The sequence below is a fragment of the Juglans regia genome, chromosome 12 (assembly GCF_001411555.2).
Source record: "Juglans regia cultivar Chandler chromosome 12, Walnut 2.0, whole genome shotgun sequence".
NCBI lineage: Eukaryota > Viridiplantae > Streptophyta > Magnoliopsida > Fagales > Juglandaceae > Juglans > Juglans regia.
In genome coordinates this window covers 7,838,017-7,843,540 of record NC_049912.1, presented here as the reverse complement: position 1 = coordinate 7,843,540, position 5,524 = coordinate 7,838,017, and the positions used below count along the sequence as shown (strand labels likewise).

General features: G+C 37.7%; 1 protein-coding gene across 1 annotated transcript; it reads right to left on the bottom strand.

Annotated features, from left to right (window-relative positions):
* Nucleotides 1–266: 266 nt before the first annotated feature.
* On the bottom strand, nucleotides 267–1,345 carry LOC109010406 (ATP synthase subunit alpha, mitochondrial). The gene is given in 2 exon segments (XM_035683733.1): nucleotides 267–814; nucleotides 817–1,345. Coding segments are annotated over 2 exon segments (1,077 nt in total).
* Nucleotides 1,346–5,524: the final 4,179 nt, after the last annotated feature.

Here is a 5,524-nt window from a genome sequence, read left to right as displayed (position 1 = left end):
TTTAGTTTATCTAAACTCCATCGTTTTGATGCTTGGATCAATTAATAAAAAATCTAGGTATCGGGTTTTCAACCCACAACCCAGGTTACATAACCGTACCTTGCCAGGATGAGGCTGGGTAGGGTGATTGAATTTTCGGATCGGGTATAATCTGGGCCGAAAACCCCAACCAGAACCTAGTTATTCCGGATCGGACCAGGAAAAACCCAACCGTATGAACAGTCTTAGCCGCTTAGTTGAAAGCTATGAAACAAGTATGTGGTAGTTCAAAACTGGAATTGGCACAATATAGCGAAGTGGCCACCTTTGCTCAAGTTAAAAGAGATCAGATTGGTGGGAATATAGGCTGATATGTCTCTAGCTTTTATTTCAATGACTAGTAAGACGATCAAGCTACCTGCACCTGTCTGGTCTAATTGTTTAGAGGCTTTTCCTAAGAGATGGGAATGTAAATAGTAAACATCCCTTGGGAAAGGCTCACTGTCTGGTGGTCGAAGTAACAATAATGACATTTGTCGATATGCCACCACCTATTTACTATAATCATGATAGATTATTAATGTATGCATTCCATTATTGCATAAATATTCCCCCATTGGGGCCAGAAATTGCAAAGGAGAGAGACTCAAAGCAGTGGCAGCTACAAGAATGGAATATTCCAAAGCATTCACTTCTGAAAGTATTTGAACTAATTGTGCCACAGTTGAGCATTTCTATCCAATCACTACATAGACACAATACAATGTTTCACTCGCAAAGGTGGCCCTTGAGTTCATTTGCTTTTCATTTAATATGGTATCAATAGCAATAACTATTTTCCAGTTTGTCGGTCCTCGATTATAAGTTCTCGTTGACCATGGCCTATAGGAACCAAGCTATCTACTGCTTTTAACCCTGTTTGCATAGGCTCGTGCACAGATTTATGTTCAATAATCCTAGGGGCTTTTACTTCGATATGTCTTAGCTTGTGATCGCATAGAGGTCCTCTTCAATCAATAGGTACTCCCAAGGCGGCGACCACATGCCCTAGCATAGCCTTTCCCACAAGAACATCCACAATAGATCCAGTGACCTTGACAAGATCTATTTCTTTAATGGCAGTATCACTACAAAAGAGAACAATCCCTATATTGCCATTCTCCAGATTAAAGGCTATTCCTTTCACACAACTGGCAAAGTCAACCATTTCCCCAGCTTGAATCTCATTCAATCCATAAACATGTGCAATCCCATCTCCAATGGAGACCACTCGACAGATCTCATCCACTTGAAAATTCATGTAAAAGTTGGTAACTCTACTTTCTAATAGAGTCATTAGTTTTATAGCTCTAGGAGAGAATTTCATAATTCAGTTCAAAATCAAGTCAAAAGGGAATTCCGTGATAAAAGTGCTTTGTTTCCAAACATATTTGTCCATCAGTAATGGGGGTTCGTGCTTTAGCACTTGGATTTCACCATAAACTTCTATCGAAGTACTCTCATATGAGGTCTTTTATCTTAAAATCATAAGCGACATAGCCTGACTTTCTTTATATATTTTATTGAGGCCCTTTTTTAGAGTCTGCCTTTCTTCCCTTTGATTTTCCAGTAAAAATGAAAGGAATTTATGATTGACTTTAGTGACACATTTGCTCTTTTGAAGTAATGTCAAATTCTCACCCCCTACCATTGTCGCATCAAATATCTTATCAAGCTCTTTAAATATTTGTTCCTTCGCATGTTAAACCTCAGCCCGCATTCCTTTGTTTTTTTTTTTTTTTGAATAATCACTTTTAGGCGATTTTGGTCGTTTTCGTTATAGAGGTCTTCCTCTTTGGAAAATTCAGAAGGTAGGGCAGGCTCTGGCTCAGGAGCCGTGGAGATGTTGAGATCGACAAGTGGTCGGTTCGAAGGTCTAACTCTGTTTCCATTGCTTTCGATGGAAAGAGATGTTTTATCCATCTTGACAGAAAGCATAAAATTAAGAAACTCAACAAATGGAGCAAAGGAAAAGGATCTAAAAGTAAAACTCTTGTCCCAAGTGCACTAGTAAATACCATTACGGAGATATTGATTCAGAATTTAAGAAACAAAACCCGTAGTATGCATGTAAATTCATTTCTCATCATGATATACCAATTGTTGTCATTTCTTCACGGCTTTGAACGCTGGCTGTTATTACAATACGTCGTTAGTTAACATTCAATTTTTCCTAAAAACACGCTTCCTATTAGTAGAGAGGAGCGCTTTATTTTCTTAGCACCTTTTCCCCTTTTTCCTTAAACAGTAAAACTATCGTGTAGTTTCTTAAAAAAAGAGAGTTAGGAAACATCATATTTTGTGAAACAAAGAGCAGTTCGGTTAGACGCATCTATCATGCACTTCAATTGAATGAACAAGCACATAAGCAAGAAGAATCGATTCGTCTTTCAATACTCGCTTACGTAATCAAGGTGAAACCACATACATATAGAGAGGTGCAAAGGACATATGTGCCACAGAAATAAGAATTACCAGCATTTGTCAGTCAACTACCATCTCATGTAATGTGGTTTTCAGTACCACAAGTTCATTGATCATTGTGTGGGTGGACTTGATTCATCCAATTTTAAGCATCCCATCTTTCTCATGTTTCACCATATCGATTACCTGTCTTTCAGTTTTCTCCCAAAAGTCCCTTTGTTCTCCTGTAGCTCTGGTGGGTGTGGTAAAGATGCCTTTGAATGACTAAATATAAAAATTGGAATGTCTCTTAGTTTACTAATGACTAACGACTGTTCGCACCATTTGGAATACAGTCAATTTTGAATAATAAAGTAATAAATAAGTAAAATTGTCTATGTAAGACATAAAGTAGGGATCATCACTCATGTTTTACTCGAGATATCATTTTATAGCCCACTTTTTTTAAGACAAAAGAGTTGTTTTCCAGGCTTGAATGAGAGAAAACGGATGGCTAGCGATGTATCATGCATGAGTAGCCGTGTACATGACGGCAAGGTCGGTTCCCATGATCATGAACTGATCTTACCTTGGATCGCAAATCCCAAGTTTGTCTATGAAGATCAAATTAATTTCCATAATGAATTTTTTCTGTGTAATACTAATCGATAGAGCCTCATCGATGGGCCTCATCGATGAGCGAGATAAAAAGAAATGGGTGGCGTGGAATCATGTTTGTAATCCTGTGGAAGAAGGGGGGCTTGGTGTACGGAGTCTTTAGGACACTCAGAAAGCCTTACATATGCGCTTTGCTTGGAACCTTATTCAAGGTAATTCTTTATGGGCTAATTTTTTCAAAGGAAAATATGTTGGATCGAAGCCGTGGTCTCTCATAGAAACTAGATAAGGATCCAGATTTTGGAGAATGGTTGCTAATTGTATTCAGTTGTTGTTAAATAATTCCAAGTGGAAGCTTAGAGAGGAAGAGATTTTTTTCTGGTATGATAAATAGAGGGATAATGGCCCCTTGATTAATGAGATGCCTTTAGTGGATTCACCCCTTTTAAAAGTTAAAGATTGCAGGTTCTCGAATAATTGGGACGTGGAGTTCTTGGAGAATTTAGTAGGGTAGGAAAAGGTGGATGAGATTGTAATCGCTTTATCTGGGCTGAATTATGGGAAGGATGTTCTAATTTGGACTCCTACGGATACAAGTATCTTCTCCACAAAATCTGCATGGAATTGTATTCGTATCAGAGGTACTCCTATGGATTGGCATGTGTGGATTTGGCATAATATTCTTCCACTAAAAATGTCTATACATTTTTGGAGGGCTTGGCATATGTGGATGATAGATTGCACTGTATTGGTATTCCTCTTCTTTCCAAATGTGATTGTTGTAATAATGGTCATATTGAAGACATTAACTGTGTGCTCTTTGAGGGTGATTTTTCACAAAGAGTTTGGTCCTTTTTTGGCAATCTTTTTGGTATCCCTCTTGGTAGATATTGGAAACAGAATGCTAGAACTTGGTTTAGGTGTGCTAGCTCCTCTTCGCAGGTGGGCATTATTGTCGGCATCATCCCCGTTATTATTACCTGGCGTCTATGGAGGAGGAGGTGTCTTGCTCGGATGGAAGGTATTTTGTAAACTCATAACTCTGTTGCTCATTCTATTTGTGTGTGGTTAGGATCTCTTTGTTAGGCAGCTAAGCAAATCAAGAGTTTGTCCCGTAGAGATGGCATGATCCTTGAGGCCCTGCGGATAAATCCTAAATCCGGTGGTTCTGAAAGTTCCATGTTGCAAAGTGGTAAGGCGGTTTAAACTGCCGTTGGGGTGGAATAAATTGAACATGGATGGTAGTAGTATTGGCAATCCAAGTTCCTGTGGCATTGGCAGGATTATTCGTGATGATTTAGGTGGGCTTGTCCAAGCTTATGCATCTCATATTGGTGTTGGTTCTAATAACAAAGTGGAACTCATGGCACTCCTTCACGGTTTGAGAATTTGCAAATCGTTGAACATCTCGAAATAACATTAGCATTGGCAGGATTATAAATCTTATCAAGTTAATAGCCAACTTAACTAGCATTATACATATGTATGCATGACAGTAAAATAACATATATGCTGATGTGAACATGAATGAGCGTGATATGAATTGGCAAATAGAATGACATGTGCTGACATAACTTGAAAACTAAGATTGTCTAAAAACTAACATGAAAAGAAACTTACTTAAATTGAAATTGACATGAACTAAAACTAACTTAAACTAAAATTTACATGAACATATACATGTCTAATGAAAAGTGAAATGTGGATGCAATATAGGTATGCTTGAGTCATGTGCTTATACGGTACCGCATCACATCATGATCGGCTGTGACTACATCAATATAATAAATTAAAACTGAGGTTGGCACCACAGGCATTGGGCACCTGACCTCGCTTTGGACACCAATTATTTAGGTCTCATTTTAAGCCTATTGATCTTTAACTTGCCAGCCCAAGGAATTTCACATTAGTTTAAATAGTCCAATGTGAACAATGGACTTCCACAAGGATAACACCCCATCTTAACACTTGAGGTCATAATAAAAATAAAAGACTCCACTAATTTGAAAAAACTATTTTTCGTGACATACTCTATGCATGGGACATGTTGTGACATGTAACAATGAATATGTGACAGAGGACATGGGATAATGTGGCATATAACAGATGAGCATGTGCTTGAAATAATTAACATGGCATGGCATATTAAAAAAATTATAATAATCATAACTGACAAAAATGTGACAAATATGGCTTACCACGGTACATACAAAAATACATTGGGAAGTAAGTCAAGGCTAACTTAAAGTGACTGTAGCGTAACACACATAAAAGGGCGTGAAATAGTGTGGACTAAAATTAGATAATTTTAAGGGTTAGAACATCTCTTGAAACACATAAAATACAAAACTCACTAACGTAGGTAAAATTTGCCTTTTTACCCCTCTATTCGTGGGATGTGACCATTTTGCCCTTAAATTAAGGATTTCACATACGAACTCCAAATTCTATCAAAATTTACACTCATCATGTAAATTTGGTCCTA